A 15,719-nucleotide genomic window follows, 5' to 3' on the forward strand; every position below is an offset into this window, starting at 1 on the left:
CTGTTTGCTTTGTGTTGCTTCGTTTTGTTAATGTTTGCTTTGAGGATTTGACTTCTTGGAAATTTCTAGAGACTTTGGGTCTTTTGAAGTAGCTCTCTGATGGTATCAGAAAATGGTCTCGTAAGTGCAAATCCTTCAGCCCACTCAGCTCTTCTGAAGTGGAGTCATAAAGCTGGGTCCTCTGAAGCAGAGCAGAGCAATTGCACTTGAGGTTTGGGGCCAGGGGTTGTCCCTTCCCGGGTGTTGGCATGATGCTCATCCCGTAGCACAGCTTGGTGGGGTCCGGTTTGGCCTGGCAGGACACTGCAGTGCTCCTGCACCATGCCTGAAAAGCCTCTGCCGCCATATAGGGGAATTTGAAGTGGACTCTTGGCTACTTTTGCTGGCTTTGAGCCACCGGCACAGCCTGCCCAGCATCATGTGGTGCTGAGGATGGCCCCTCGAAACAGGTCTGGCGGCACCCAGCCCATGCATGGCATTGGCTGCGGTCCCTGGAGCGGAGTCAGGAGCAGCTGGCGAGAGAGGAGAGACCTGTCACTGCCCAGCCCGGGGGACGTCGTGCTGGGCAGCTCCGTCCTTGCCTGCAGGAGTCCACACTAAGGGTTACACGCTTGTTGGCTGGGAGATGATGGTATGGAGACCCCAGGAAAGAATGAACTAAGAAAACAAATGAGCTCAGTTGGGCCCGCTGTGTAAGGGCTGTGCCAGATCTTTCAGGAAACAGCTTTTATAAGGAGAGTGGAGCCTTCCAAACTTTGTACAGCCCGAGTGGCCTGGAGCAGATCCTGGCCAGTCTGCTTTGCTGGAAACGTGAGCCTCAGCAAGGAGGGGTTGCCTGATGCTGAGCTAACTTTGGCTGTAAAATTGCTTTTTAGGAAGCTTTAGCTACAGACAATAGTGAACTCCCAAGAAGGGAGGAGGAGAAAGGGGGTTCAGCGAGATCGTTTCCAAAAGCAGAATGATGCCTCCTTTCTACTCCCTTCCCAGCCTGCTAACCTGCTTGGCATGGGCATCAGTGCTGCCCACATACTTTGGGGCTTTTCTCCCAGAACAACTGTGGGGATACTAATAGCTCCCCACAAAGGCCCCGTGAAGGTGGTGGAGGAGAACTCATCCCTTTTCCAGCTACAGTACCTGACTTTCCCCAGTCCCATTGCATCTTCATCAGAGCTGGAGATGGGGCAAGGGTCCTAATTACTATTTTCTGCTCTAGCAAGATGGGCAGCTCTGCTGTAGCACTGTTGCACGGACAGTCCCAGGCTAGCTTGCAGCCTGTAATCAGTACGGTTGCCTTTTCTGTAGGTTTTCAGCTAACCCTGCTGACGTGCAGACAGCATTACCCCCGGCAGAGTGCTGCACTGAAGCAGTTGCTCTGCTTCTGACCTTTGAGCTGTCTTTAAACAAACTACCTTACGTTCTTCTCCATTGCATGGCACTGTAGGCCATAGAAACAACGGCCTTGGGAACATTTTGCTCCTGCTCCAGCAGGATCTCAAACCGTGAGAGTGGAAGGGGCTGTCTTGATAGGGGCACTGTTTAATTTGGCTTTATTTCACAGTGTATGGGACTCCGTGCTTATGCTATACCCAGGAGAGCCCCAGAGGCACTTTGCTGGTCCCTCTCCTTTTCGCCAGGATATGCACACAGCGCAGGACTTTGCCAAACAGATGCTAAGTGCAGGGCTCCTGGAAATGCTGTCTCCCATGCCTGCTTCCCCATCCTAGGAATAGCCCACGTAGCTGGCTGCTCCTTGGGCTGGGATTAATTATGTGTACATTTGGGGCTGCCTTTTTTTGAAGTGAGTTTGGAACCCGTGCCAGGGAAAATCTGGATGTGATTTGAAAGGTGCAGAGAATTGAATTCTTTCCGAGGCTGTGGGGTGGGGGAGGAATGGGGGGAGTCCTTCAGGGTAAAGCAAGAGGCACAGACGGTTTTCCGTTCTTGAAATATCTGGCTTGGTTCATGGCCGTGATCGGCAGGGTGATTGTTTTGGGTTCTCTGCCCCTCCAACTTGCTGGAGATCCAGTAACAGCCTTTGGCTCAAGAGGAGCCTCAACCATTTTGCTGGTTGAAATGCCTCTGCCTTGTTTTTTTCAGCTGCTTACTCCCCAGTATAACTTCAGCTCTGCCTGGAGAATTCCCATGGGAGGGAATAATTTGCAGAGCCTACCTGTTTGTTTGGAGAGATTAACCCCTCTGTGGCCTGCCTGCTCTATCTCATATTGCTGGAGACCCAAATTCCTTATCAGCCCTTTCCCCAAGCTCTCCTCTGACACTTTGCAGACACTTGATGAATGGCTGAGGCACTGGGGGCCATGTTGCATCCATCGCTTTGCAGCCCCCCCTCCGGAGCTGCTGCAGCACCCTCTGCTCTCGGTCGATCAGACAAAGCAAAGCAGCCTTGATTAGCCACAAAGGGGGTTTCTTCCAGTCTGGGGAAAGCAGAAGCTTTCTGGCACCAGAGGAAGGTGGGCAGACAGAGCATCTTCAGTGGAACTTCTCTGGCTGGTGCCAGCTCCACTGTGTGGGGGACAGAGCTCGTGCTCCCCAGGGATGACCTGCAGGTGGGTGGTGGGCACCAACCTCCCCCTCCTGCCCAGTTGGGTACGAGGCAGCACACCAATGTTATTTCTGCTGTTGAAGCCCTGAGCCCAGTGATGTGGAGCTTAAACGCAGAAGGGCAACCTCTGCTCCAGCGAATTCATTGCTGGATAGGACGTAAAAGCCAGCAGATTGTCCACCTGTGTCCTGGCCGGACTGTGTCAGTGGAAGGACTATCACAGTGGGGTTTGGTGGGGGAAAGGAGTGCAGGGATTGTGGCAAAGGAAGATTTTAAGGAGGGATTTGAAGGAAACCATGCCAGTGGTTTACAGGAAAACTCTCCCTAGGGTGGGACAGTTGGGACAACAGCTGTTGTGAGACAGTGCTGGCTGGCATGAGGTTCACAGGGACGCACTGGATGGATTTGCTGCTTATCCATTATGTTGGATGAACTCCTGCTAATGTGTGGTGGGCCTCTTGGCCACGGTGGGTGGAAATGAGTAGCAGTGGTGGAGGGAGAGGAGTGTCCCTGCAGAAGAAGGGAAGAAAGGAGGAGCACGATTGCATTGGTGGGACGTAGAGCTTTCTAACTGGGCAGCATCACATCCCAGGAGGTTGTGAGCTCTATCCACTGACTGATGGAGTCTCGAAACAGCGTCAAGGGCACTGTGGTTTTCCAGGCTTCCCTCCCAGCAGGGTGAAGAACACCGCTGGCTCCCTGCCATCAGCCCAGCGCTCAGGGCAGTGAAAGGGAGGAAACGGAAGCACTGGGATAATTTGAGCGCCAGAGCTGAGCGGATGGTGCCAGCAGGTCAAAAGGGGAGGGGGGGAAGGGGTCAGGCAGGGGAAGGGAAAAGCAGGCCTGAGTGCCCATAGCCATGTTTCTAGGCTGCTTGCAAGGTCTCCCCCCCTCTGCCCGGCCGCTGCCCAGCTGGGGAGATGAGGCGCTTGCTTCTGACTCAGAAGTCCTTCAGATGTGGCCAGAGGTTGGCTTTGTGATAGGCCGGGGTCTTTTTGTTAGGTTTCCCCAGTCCCCCTCTGAGAACCAGCTGGTGCCCCCAGTGCTGAAGCACCTGATCTGGTATTTGCCTGGCTGTAAAAACAAACCAGGGTCAACAAGGAGATAAAACGAGTAAACAAAGGCTCGAGTCGGCAAGGGAAGCGGAGATGTGGCTTCTGCTGCTTTGTTACTCTTGAATTTGTCTTCTCTTTGGGTAGGTAAAAGCCTCAATTGCTTGGAAGCAGTCTCCGAAGAGCACAGCTGGCTTTGGCCGCAGCCCAGGCTGCAGCTCAGCACCATGTATGGCACGGGAAGGGCACGGCGCTTCTCCTTCGTGGGGCTGGGGGGGCCTGGGGAAGAGCAGCAGGGCAAGAATTAGCATCGCTTATTGGGATTTCCTCCCTGTGGTGGATCCTCTGCTGGGGGCTGCCGCTTGTGCCCTGCCCCTTTCCTGAGGTGTTCGTGGGGACAGGGGATGACTGGGGTCTTCTCCTGGACATTGCTGCGGCAGAGGTCCTCCACCTGCCCCAGCTGCTTTCGTGTTGTGTATAAAGCACCTGGGGATTTCTGGAAAGCACTGCATAAAAAGCTGGATACTTTTATTATTTTGGGAGGTGAAATTTGATTTTGACTCTGATGTCCAGTTGATATAAATATTTATGGTAGCTTGTTTTTTTCTATATGAAACTAATCCTTGTTACTCCAAAGCAACCCTACAAATAAAAAACCATTCTGCATTGCTTAATTCCCCCCAGCAGCTGTAACCAGCCAATAAGTGTATGAAACGTGGTATCAGGTATAGCCGGAGAGATGTAAAAAGGGAACATCCTCCTACTTTTGCACTGAAGATCAGTGCAGAGAGACTCCATTTGCTTTGATTTTTAAGGAGTTGCATATATTTCAGCTCTCTCCCTTTTGGTTTTATTCCCTCTATCTTTAAAGAATGGGTTGCGTTGGTCAGATTTCTCTAGTCAAAATGCTGATGGAGAATAATAATAATACTGCCAGGTTACCCTTAAAGAGCAGATACATGCAAAACACCTACTTCTGCTGGGAAAGGGGGGTAACAAATGTATAGCAAGCAAAGCACGTGCAATGCTTTGGTGCATCTACAGTTATAGTAATGTAATGTATAATAAATATATTCACTGGAATAAAGTGTTGTATATTCTACTGAAGAAAGAACACTTTCTAAATTTGATTTTTAAGGAGTTGCATATATTTCAGCTCTCTCCCTTTTGGTTTTATTCTCTCTATCTTTAAAGGATGGGTTGCGTTGGTCAGATTTCTCTAGTCAAAATGCTGATGGAGAATAATAATAATACTGCCAGGTTACCCTTAAAGAGCAGATACATGCAAAACACCTACTTCTGCTGGGAAAGGGGGGTAACAAATGTATAGCAAGCAAAGCACGTGCAATGCTTTGGTGCATCTACAGTTATAGTAATGTAATGTATAATAAATATATTCACTGGAATAAAGTGTTGTATATTCTACTGAAGAAAGAACACTTTCTAAATTGTAACTTGTACACAAAGTGTCTTCAGAGCTGTTGTCCTCCTCGGAGGCACCACTTTTTCCCTGTAGGTATTAACAGGTTTTCAAGATCCAGAAAAAGCAGGCAGCGTGTCCTGGAGTCTGGGTACTTCTTGCACAGGGAGACTTGCCAGGGCAGCCACTCCATAGTGATGCCTTATCTATGTCTTCTTTTTCCAAAATCAACTTACTTGACACATTCCCAGGTGATAAATGTTCAGTCTATTCATAGCTTTGTTTGTGTGTATAAAGGACAGTGTATTTTACTGCACTTCCTTGTGCAGTGACTTTCTTGTGCTAGCAGGGAGGGAGACTCATTGTTCTGATTGCTCATGCATAACATTATGTATGTAAATAAGAAAATCTAATAATTTCTGAGTGCTTGAGTTGTGGCAAGAGTGAGAAGCTGGTGAAGTGGAGCCTGCAGCAGCACTGACCTTACCAGCCGATGGAAAACCCCACTAATCAGCGAGATGTGCAGAATTGCCCTCCTTCACATGTTTTCCCCTTTGTATTTCTCATGCTGACATTGAGGCTGAGGGCAGGAGCACTGCTATGAGGATGTTAGGAGTAAAGTGAGTCTTGCCAAAGGATGTTCTTAAACAAAAGGTAGAGGTGGTAGTTATTTTTCTCATATTGGAGCAAATTTTGCTGAGTTTGCAGGCATCCAGGAGTCAAGGATCCGAACTGCTGGATCCTGTCCTTCCTCCTGCTAGATACCATGAAGGCAGCTGAGATTGCTCCCCCTTCGCTGTTGCTCTGCATCTCTCACGCTGCAGATTTACTGAGTGAACAGTTCAGGCAACTGGGAAACTTCACCATGGAAAATCAAACCCCAAAGACCTTCCCCTCTTTTTTGCTGGCATCTTTCTGTGGAGACGTTTCTCCTCACTGTTCTGCATGGCTTGCCTTTGCCTGGAGCTAGGTTACACTGTGCCAAAGCTGGGCCAGCAACCAAGCCCTTCTCCGCACAGTACCTGTGTGTCAGGCTGCTCATTGGAAGAGGCCAGGACAGCAATTCTCCAACGCAGTCATCAGACTTAACTCCCCTCTTGCCTTGGCCCATCTGCCCATTTCTTTGCCATGTGTTTCCTTTTGGATCTAGAGGAGCTAATCCTGAGCCCTCTCCTCCCCTTCAGCATGAAGGAGTATCTGCTGTAGGCAGGAGGAAGAGAGTCCACCTGGACAATTAGCAGGGCAGTAACTTGGTACCAGGCTGAGAGTCATTACAAGCTCCTGGAGGCAGCCAAAAAAAAAAAATAAAGCAGAAAATGCTTAGAACGAGGTGTGGGTGATGGGCACCATTGCCTTCACTGTGTCCCCTGGAGCTACAGCACTGACGGGTGCGGATATGAGATGAATAATGTCATGTGTTTCTCTTGCATTATATGGTCTTTGGCCACGTGAAAAGCCCCAGTGGGCAGCACTGTTATTCCCATTTTGCAGATACGGTCTAAGGAAAATGTGCCCAGGAAAATGTTGCATCTCATTGACCCAGCAAGTTGCCCATCTTTCCCTTCCAGGAGGGAAGTAGTTTCCTGCTCTCTCTTGCCTTTCAAGTCAAGGATTTATATAGCTGTATTTGGCAGTGCTGAAGGGTCTACAATTATATTAATTAGGCATTTTGATTAAAAAGCAGCTTTTTGTTAGAAAATAAACTTCCTTGTTGAAAAATACTAGATCAAGAGCAAATCAAGAGAGGAGCTGGATTTCCTGCTGGTTCATATGCTCTGTGCCTGGGCTAATTTAAGATCACTTCAGTTGTTGTGATGTATTTATTCACCAAAACTATATTCTTTTTATTATTATTATTCACTAGTCTCTGTTTGTTAAACATTTAAATATTCCCACACCCAGAGCTTATTATTTCAGACATTTATAATGTACCCACCCATCAGTGATTTCATTTTGGCAGACATAAAACCAAAACAGCTATTCCTTACAATTGCCAACAAAATTATTGTGATGCATTCATCTTTTTAAAAGTCATCATTCAAATAGAAACCGATGCAACAAATACACCATGATTGCTGGTGAGAAGGGAAAACTGTTTATCATTTGCTTGTCTGATGGAAAATAATCGCTATAGGCAAGGAAAGGAGCTCCGACCTGGTTGCCGCTCCCTTTCCCTCCCAGTCTTTCCAGACAACTTCTGTGTTCCCAGGCTATTCACCCTCAAAATCTAAAAGACGGATTGAATAGAGGGGTATTTTTTTCTCACTGTATCATAAAGACTGCCAGACTTGGCTCTGGCAGGCTGCAAGAAGGAATGCATTTCAGAGCAGAGCGTTTCCCACCATGAATGTCTCAGCCCCTCGCTGTCAGCAGGACATAAATGAGGAGCAATCCTTCTGGTATGAGCTGGCCTGACCCTTTGCATTTCACTGGAGGGCAAGTATAGACCTAGTGCTGAGGGTGATTGCTGTGTGCTCCCTTGGACAGGCTAGTTTCGAAGGCATTCTGCATTAACTGAGCCTAGCAGGAGATTTGGCTCCTCCATAAAGTTCTGATTCATGCTCCTTGCAAGCTGAAGTTGGGTTGGCTTAGTTCATCTCTGCTTAAAAAATGCATTGGCGGGCTGCACAAGTCATGCATGTTCCAGATCCTGGACAAGTCAGGGAGAAGCGGGGGCGTGACCCAGCCCTGGTTTTAAAATTGTGATAAGCGTGTGGCCATTTTAACACGTCCTGTTCTCGGGTAGCTTGGTAGCATCCAGCCTCTGGTTCCAGCAATGCCGCGGCTCCTGCAAAGGCTCTCTCTAGGGGCTGAAGCCAGCCATGGTGCAGCGAAGGGCTGTGTGACTCTCCGGAGTGCTTTTCCCTGTTCTCATGTTGCTTGCAAAGAGGGTGTGTTGGTATTTGGTTGTGAGGGGAGTTTGGCTTCTGGGTTGCCTTATGGTGACCTCTCTGATAAGTGAAGGGATTGCATGGACAAACACATCAGTTGCTCTCCCTGGGTTTGGTGGTGTGATTGGAAACCCAAGTAGGGACAAAAAGAGATGAGACTTTCCTGTGGTATGGGAGACGTCAGGAGGAACTTGAGGGAACTTCATTACCACCCATCCCACCCCCACAAACCACAATTTTCCAGGTGACTGTATTGCAAAGCAGTGCCAGTTCCTGGTGCTTGGGGAAGTGCAGGTCTGAAATCCTACCACGTACCAGTCCTTTTGATCACCGAGTCTCTACGTGTATCTGTTTCACTGTCTGCTAATGGCTTTTCTCTTGCTAAATGCCAGAGAAGCTGTTCTCTGTGAAAGCAGCTTGAAGCATTTAGGACTCATTAGACTTCAAAGGATAGAGGCCTGTACCACAAGCCAGAGGGGAGGAAATGGAGTGGCAAGAGGATCCCATTAATGGAGAACACAAATAAACCCCAGACAGGAAGGAAAATCCTATAGGTCTGACTCAGAGCTGCAGTCCCGACACTGTGTCTTCAAGGACCAGTTCGACACAGGAGCTGCACAGAGAGAAACCCTCTGGCTTGGCTTCTGCCCACCCTAGACCTGGATGCCCTGAGCAAGCCTGGAGCCTGCAACAAGGGTCCCACCGGCACCGGCAGTCGCAGGGACGTCCGCTTCTCTGACGAGCGCTGGCATTTGCCAGTGGACTTGTACACCCAGGACTTGCATGCCAGCAGACTGTAAGGTATCAGGCACATGCTTTGATAGGGGCTGCTCCTCCGTCATCACCACATTGGTGAGAGAAGATGGGGATGCAGTTTGCTGGTAATTGTTTCCTCTTCTGTCTCCTTGAACATGCTTGCCACTTTAAATGTGCTTTATTTTGTTAAGATATTTAATCTATCGGAGGGAATGGGCTTTTTTTTTTTTTTAGGTACAGTGCTTTTGGTAAGAAGAGGATGCGCATGGAATAGGTCCTGACAGAGTGATTCAAAAGGAGCGTTCCTGGGCATTGTGCTGACCTGCTCGTCTCTCTCCATCTCTCCTGTTTCAGGGAAGATCCTCTTCCGCCGGAGTCACATCCGTGATGTTGCGGTCAAGCGCCTGATACCTATCGATGAATACTGCAAGGTAAGGGGAGGTTTCTAGCATCGACCAAAGATGAAGCCACCTTGATCAGGCTTGATCCTGTTTAATAGTATATAATGGTGTGCCAGTACTGCGAGAACAGGGAGTGTGGGCTATCCCCCACTATCAAACCCTTTCTGTGATGGAAACCCACCCACTGATTCTCTTTTCATTCCACGTGATTAATGCTGAGGTCTTCGAGGCCTGGGCTTGCAGGGTGCTGGGTGGCCCAGCTCCACACCAGCTTGCACCCTGCTGCTGTGCTTTCCCTTTATCTTCTCCTTTCTCAAGCTTCAAACCAGAACCAGCTTTCCAGATGGGCTGGAAAGGACCTGGCTGCCTGGCCGTGTCCTGTCTGGTAGGCAGTTTGGAGTGAAATGGTTGTGTGCAGGACTAGGCTTGAAGGACTCGGTTCCTCAGGGAGCCTTTCCTTTCCCATTTATTAGGAACAGACCTGCTGTTTTATGTAGAAGACAGCACTTTCTTGGTGGGATGGTCCCAAACTGGGATGTAAACTCCTGTTACTGGTTACGTAAAACAGTTATTTGCACATGGGTAAGATGACTTGTACCTGCAGAAAATTATTGGAAGCCAACAGAGATAAGGTGAGACGATTTGCTCCATACCCTTGAAGAATATAAGACTGTACTTAAGTATAAAGCAAATTGTGATGTTAGGGCATTTTTGGGGGCGGGGGGGGGAACACCAAAATACTAGAGTCCACAAAAAATTATTTTCACATAAATAAAGTATGCCACATCTCATTATGTCGAAGAAGTGCACTAGTACTTGCAGCAGCCATGAAATGATCTGGAGGTAGGACCAGTACCTCCAAAATCCAGTCTAAATGCTGCTGAAAACATGTACAAAAACCGCAAAACCCAAGGGAGAAGATGGGGAAATGGTGAAATATCCATCGCATTCCTTAGGTGCGGGAGGCGTAGCAGTGACTGTGGCCTAGGACTTTGCATGGTGGGAGAGACTGCGGGTTTTGGGACTCAGCCATATCTGTGGAAGGGATGTCATGGCTGGAATAACAAGTACAAGGATAAAGGTGAATTAGTAAATGCATCTTGACAGCTCTGCAGTGGGGCTGCGGGTGAAAACCACTGCAGGCCAGGATTGCAGATGAGAGTGGAGTGATGGAGATGTAGTGCAAGGTGTGCTTGGACCTGTGTGCTCCATACAGCGTGGGGGAAGCTGATGGTGCAAGTAACTGCTTGGCTCCAGCCAGGCATGATCAGCCCCTTGTCTTCTGAGTCACTAAAATGTGCCAGCTATATACAGACACACACAACCGTAAATTTAATTTTTGGGAAGAAAAAGTCCCTAAGTGATAAGATGCTGCAGCTGTCTCTTTCAGAATGATGCCATTACTGGCATAAAATATAATGAATCCATTTGACTTAACAACGGGAACATAATGGCTGATGTTATATGACCCACTTAGAGAGACGCTCTCTCCTCCTCCCGTTAATGCATTACCAAGTAATAACATGCACACTGTGCCTGGCCTTCCAGTTGCTGCTACTTAACCGTAAAGCTGCCGAGCTGAAGGCGGGTGTGGGGCCGAAGGCTGCAGAGACGTGGAATGAGCAAGGAGTCAGTGGGAGCAGGGAGACGTCCCTCCTGGGCACGTCGTGCTGCACATTGCAGCCGCACGGTCCCAGCACACTCTTACTGTCCTGTTTATCATTGGAGGTGGACGTTGCACGTGCTGGGAGGGTGGTGGTGCAGAACAGAAATACAAAATATCTCCTCCAGCTTGGCCCTGCTGAGTGAGAATTGAGGGTTGGGTGAATATGTTGTGAACAAGTTCCCACAGAAAACTGTGTAGGAAAGTTTTTACTTTCTTGCCATCTCCTGCGAGAGAAGTAGGGTGTCTTCATTCTCTGGGAGAGCCCTGGAAAGAAGGTAGGTGAGATTTGGGGTGGAAGTAGGCGAGAGGAGCAAGGGAGAGAACCACTGCTTTCACAAGGCAGTGCTCTTGCTGAAGGGCTCTGTTCCAGGTCCCGCTGTACTGAAAAACGTGGCAATTTAAGGTAAGGTGCAAGAAAAGCAGCAAAAGAATCAGAGCAGCTGGTAAGAGCAACCAGTCACCAAATGAGACTTCAAACGACCATAGGAATGACGAGGAGCGGGAGCGGAGGCCTGAAATTTCTTCCCATTTCTCCAGTTTATTCTCTTTGTGTTCTACATCTGTTGGTCTTTCCCCTGGTGTGGGAACTGCCTTCCTCCTGTCTAAGGGATTTTGAGAAAGTGTTAGTTGGAGGGTTGATGAAGGAGTTGCGATGCTGTGATGCTCTACCCCAACGAGACTGGGTGGACCACTAAAAAAATAATTGCTGCTAGAGAACAATCCTTTCTCACTCCCTGGAAAATGGGTTTCAATGCAATAAGGCTTGTCTGTCTATGGTAAATGACCTTTCTCCTCAGGCTTGCAGGCAGCAGGGTGGGTAAGGTGACTTGCTGTGGCTCCAACACCATGGGCTGAAGCTGTGTTCTGAAGGCCCTCCCCAGTTCACTCCTTTGGGTGGCAGAGCCAGAGGTGGGACAGATGTCATGCTATTTGTGCCACTGGTTTTGATTTGGTGGCCATAGCTGCTGTAGACCATGGCCAGCTAGGCTGCAGGGTGGCCTGCTTGACTCAGCCACTGCTGTGCCAGCTGAGTCAGCTCTAGGTGGGCTTCCTTCAAGATGTCCTGAGAAATGAGCTGTGGATCTTGCCTTTCATCCTTCCAGCGCAGTGTGTTTTCTGTGATCATCCCCTGCTATCGGAGGACATGGAGCCTTCTCCAGGCCACAAAATCAGAGTGATTCTGGCATGGGGGAAATTGTGTAGATCATGGGATGCTTAGAACTGGGGAGTGGTACCCACATGGGAATGGCATCCGTGCAAAACTTGGTCTTTGAATAGCTCTTCCCTGGACCCAAAAGCCATGGAGTGAGTAGTTTTCTCTCTCCTGTCTCTCACATGATCTTGATCGCAGCTGGCCCATGATTAGTGGTCTGACTGTCTGCTGCGCTGGCAGTGAATGACTCTGTGCTGAATGGCTGGAAGGGCTTTTGGGGGCCAGCAATTAGGTCAATATGGAGCCACATCTGATCTGTGTGGTAACCCTGGGGCTTTGCAGATGTGGCTTTGTCTCCGATACAGAAATGAGTGGAGGTTCAGTTTGCCCACACTGCTGTCACGAGACTGCTGTGACAGCAAATGGAGGGGAGGGGGAATTATATAGAAAATTGGTTAAACATCTGCTCCAGGTCAGGCTGCAGCACTGCTCCCTGATTTCAAATCATCCCTTTTTCAATTGCATGGTTTTTTTTTTACTTTTTGCAGTCGCCATCATCTGTGACTCCGTTCCCTCCCACAAGCAGAGAGCAGGGCAGGGCTCTCTGCCAGGCAGCTTCCCATCCCACCTTCCCTGCCCAGCCCTTGCTGCAGCCCACGTTGGAAAGGACCTACAAGAGCTCTGGCCCAAGGCAAATACTGCTGTCCCAGACTCTGCCTCCAGCTCCCACAGACATGCACTCTCACCCTGCAGGTCCCACTGTTGAAGCCTGTCTTTTTGCAGCAGGCTTCCTCAAAGGGAAAGGAGAAAAGCAGAGGCAGCTTATAGCTCCTGCCATTCGACAGCACACACAGCAGTCCTCCAGCCCTTGCCCTGATGAGCTGGTGTCTGCGCTTTTGCCTCCTGTTGCTTCTCTCCCTGCCTCTTCCCAAGCTGCTATTGCCCAGCAGAGCATTTTTGGGATGTGCTGGTCAGGGCTGATGGCACCAAGAGTCTGCCACACGTAAACTGCCCAGCTTTTCCCAAGGATGACGGCTCCATGCCCACAGCACGTCTGGGAAACTGAGCCCTGCCGTGGCCGGGAGGCTGAATGCTGGGATGGACATCCCCATGGTTCTTACCCTGTGAGGGCACATCTGTCCAAAAGGCTGGAGCTGGGCTAAGCAGGGCCCGGGCAGTCTCTGCTTATTCTCCTTTAGTATTCAGTTGCAGCTGGGGTGGTGTGGTGGGTGTAACAGGAGGCTGTCTGGGTCTTGCTCCACTCTGGCATGTGTTTGCAGTAGCTCTTCCCAGCCTGGCTCTGCGCTCCTGTGTGCCAGGAACAACATGGGTGCTGAGCTCAGTGCCATGACCCAGTCCCCTGTGCTCTGAGGGCCTGTCCTCCCTTGACTCCTTGCTCAGTCTTAATGCTTCCCATCACCGGTGTCTCTGTTTCGTCCGCAGGCTCTGATCCAGCTGCCTCCCTACATCTCGCAGTGCGAGGAGGTTCTCCAGTTCTTTGAGACACGACCTGACGACTTGACGCCCCCCAAAGAGTAAGTTGGTTGAGTGGCTGCTGCCGTTGGGGTGGTGATGAAACACAAACTGCCTTGAACTTGCTGGTATCCATAAGAGTCTGACGTTCGTCAACGGTTCCCCCCGCGAGTCACAGATCTGGGATTTGGAGGTTTTCTTGGAGAGGGAATGGGGCCTGTGCAGCTGCCCACTCAGCTGACTCCTGGCATAGCCTTCTCCAGCGGGGAGGTATTGGTCTCCTCCTGAGCCACTTTCTGCTCACAAATGCTGGTTTCAGAAACATGGTCAGTCTGAAAAGCCTCATTTCACATGGTTACTAACGACCTCTGCCTTGTTTGAAAGGCTCTTTCCTTTAGCCATGTCCATGAGCCCCATCCGTAACAACGCTCCAGAGTCTTTCCATGCAAAACAAGCAACGTTTGCAAGGAATCTCGCGTGCCTTACGCAACTCTGTGTGGTTATAAGTCTTGTGACTATGAGCTACTTTGGCCAGGAGCCACCCATCTCTTACTAATCACAAGCAGCATAAATCTGAGCAGCCGCCTCCATCTCCTGCTATGCTGCTCTATCTTTTTATGCTGCATGTGACACGATGCGCAGCTCTACCAAAAGGTTGAGCAATGGGGGAGGCTTGATTAATTGTGAGGGGAAAGGCAGTAAATTGATTTGACATCATTCTGTATTGGAAGGGTGTGGAGGTAGATAAAGGGATTTTGTTTTTCTCCTCTGAGCAGCAACACTGAGCCTTTCAGGTCTCCAGCTAAGTATTATGCTTCTGTGGACTATATACTCTCCTTGGGTTTTTGATTTTTTTCATTCCCTCCCTTAATTCCCCCTTCTTCCCATTCCTGCTTTCCTCCTTTGGCTCCTGTCTCTATTTGTTTGGCCTGTCATCATTCCTCCTGCAGCTTGTGGTCACTTGATGAGATTGGTTTGAGGGCCCTGGAGCCCATTAACTAATTGCTTGCTCTCGGCTGGCGCTCTCATCTGTCCTGCCCAGCTATTTCTCACCACTTAACCTGCCACCCCAGCGGTCATCCCTCAGCAAAGGCGGCAGCTCGGGGGCAAGCAAGAGACACAAGGAAAAGATGAGCTTGCAAGGACATTGAGTGGGGGTTTATCACAGGGGTTAATAGCCCCTGGGGCTGTTTTGGGACGTGGGGGCTTCCTGTGCATGAGTCTTGGAGCCCTGCATGAGCGGGTGGTGAGCTGCTTTGCAAAGGGAGTCGCTTATTGAACCTGCCTGTAGCTGAGGAACTGTCACGTGGTGGATTGAAGGGCAGCTTCAGTCTTGCACCCAGTTTCCTCACCTTTATTTTGTCTTGTAGACTGAGCCAGGAATCAGGCAGGGTGGGGGCTGTGGCCAGAACAAGGAGCATATTCAGATGTGGAGACCTTTAGATGCTGAGCGTCAGCCCCAGAGCGGTGCAGCTCCACTGTGTTTGAAGCTGTAGCTCCTGGCCGTCCGGCCAAGCAGCGATCAGTGCCATGTCCCTCGTTGTCTCCCTGGTTTGGGTCCAACAGACAAGGGGAGCGGAGGCGCCAGCCCGAAGTCCAATCCCAAGCATGTGCTTGTGTTGTGGGGTCCATCCTCAGGTACATCCCGCAGTGTCCTGCGGGACTGCTGAGCAGCTCCCGGGTGCAAAATTGCACTCACTGCAAAATCGCCATGTGTTTGTGAGCATTTGGCCATTGCAGTGCTGGATGGGCAAGAGGGTGATGGACCACTGAATCTGGTGGTGGGTTGTGCTCCATCCCGCTGCCTGCTCCTCTCCGGGGAGGAGAGGTGAGCTTGCAGCACACAGAAGGACTTAGCAGGTGACTCTTGTCCATTTGATTCCAGCAGCAAAATGCTACAGCATCTCAAGGACATCTCTGTTGTGTTTCCTATCCCAGCCTGAATGCCAGAGAGGTATTTATTAGCTACAATTCAAAATGCTAATTAATAAAAGTCCTTGACTCTCTCCTCTGGAGAGATTGGTGGGAGGCCTTTCCCGAGCCCCGAGTGCTGGCAGGCTGCCAGTTTACCAATAATGAGATGAGAGCTGTGATAGACGGCTGGGCTGGATCAGACGTGATGGCGTGTCTGGGGTTTGGCCGGATGTCATCATTCATCCAGCAGATAAATACTTTTCTCCGGGAATTTGAAAGGGAGCCAGGCCATGAACAGAGTGGGGGGAAAAAAAAAAAAAAGGCAGCCTTTTATGCTGGGTGGCTGAAAGGCGGGAATGAGGGAGGGAAAAAGGGACTGGTCAGTGTGCTTGGTGCCAAGCCAAGCAGCCACTCTCGCGGCACTGCGGCCGGG

At 49.9% G+C, this 15,719-nt stretch overlaps 1 protein-coding gene across 1 annotated transcript in view; it reads left to right on the forward strand.

Annotated features, from left to right (window-relative positions):
* Nucleotides 1–15,719, forward strand: part of SH3PXD2B (SH3 and PX domains 2B) — a 66,755-nt gene that overhangs the window by 26,377 nt on the left and 24,659 nt on the right. Inside the window, exons 4-5 of the mRNA XM_019473775.1 lie at nt 9,034–9,110; nt 13,343–13,434. Of these exons, the coding sequence (XP_019329320.1) occupies nt 9,034–9,110; nt 13,343–13,434 (169 nt within the window). The remainder of the gene's footprint in view (nt 1–9,033; nt 9,111–13,342; nt 13,435–15,719) is intronic.

Source organism: Aptenodytes forsteri, unplaced genomic scaffold (genome assembly GCF_000699145.1).
Source record: "Aptenodytes forsteri isolate BGI_AS27 unplaced genomic scaffold, ASM69914v1 Scaffold54, whole genome shotgun sequence".
NCBI lineage: Eukaryota > Metazoa > Chordata > Aves > Sphenisciformes > Spheniscidae > Aptenodytes > Aptenodytes forsteri.